General features: G+C 35.4%; 1 protein-coding gene across 1 annotated transcript in view; it reads right to left on the reverse strand.

The window, feature by feature from the left end:
- Positions 1–158: 158 nt before the first annotated feature.
- The window catches only part of LOC9317097 (glutamate receptor 2.8), a 6974-nt gene continuing 6114 nt past the window's right edge, over positions 159–1018 (reverse strand). Inside the window, 1 exon segment of the mRNA XM_021029039.1 lies at positions 159–193. Coding sequence (XP_020884698.1) covers positions 159–193 — 35 coding nt within the window.

A 1018-nucleotide genomic window follows, 5' to 3' on the forward strand; every position in this document is an offset into this window, starting at 1 on the left:
ATACACAATATGATTGGCCGTTAGAGAATAGGACATGAAGACGTATAATATGGGCACACCGAAAACAAATATTAGTTTTGTCAACATTATTTATTTCCAAAACAATAAAAAATCTATTAATCTAAATTTTTTAAACCCGGTCGTGTTGAAGAATTGATTCAAGGGAATATTGCTGATTTGGGCATTTTTTGGCCTAAAAATTTGAGAAATAGAACGAGTATCAGGCCTTCACGTTTTAGGCTTTTCTCAAATAAGTGTTATACCAATTTACCCTTGTCTTTTGTACAATCTACTCATTGCTTCTTCTTCTACGATCACAACTGTATTTCTCCGATGACGATTTGATTTTCCGGCCACAACCATTACTGCTTTTTGAAGAAGAAAACTAAACCCTAGGATAATATTTAGTAAACCCAAGGGCTCCTATCATAAACACTTATCAAATTTAAACTTCCAATTCATATTTAAATCTATACCAAATTGAAAATTACATGTTTGTAATTGACAAATCTTGAAGAAACTCAAGCGAGACGATTGAAGCTTTTGACGGCGAGACGATTGAAGCTTTTGACGGCGATCGCCACCATAATCAATCCGGAGCTCACCATCGTCATCGTTATTGAATCTCATCGGAGATTTAATTATCGTCACTACAATCTTGTTCATCGGATCTCATCATCGTCATCACCATCTCATTCACATGATCGATATCTTATTTGTGGCCCAGATCTATATGAATTTTACTCCTCAAAATTATGGATCGAAATCGTAGTGAAAATCTCTTTCTAGATTAGCTCAAAGCTCAAAGTTTCGTTTGATTTTGTGTAGCTAAAAGAAAATTTGGCTTGGACGAGAGAAAGATAACAGAGGTGAGAGGAGAGAGATATAACAAATGTTGAGGATGTGAGAAGGGGAGGGTAAAAACGTCTTTCCCTTATATTCCGAATGCCTAAATACGTAAGACTATACAATCACCCATGAATTGATAATTTTTCTTGGGAAAAAAGCCCAATCCGGT

This window comes from Arabidopsis lyrata (assembly GCF_000004255.2).
Source record: "Arabidopsis lyrata subsp. lyrata unplaced genomic scaffold ARALYscaffold_4, whole genome shotgun sequence".
NCBI lineage: Eukaryota > Viridiplantae > Streptophyta > Magnoliopsida > Brassicales > Brassicaceae > Arabidopsis > Arabidopsis lyrata.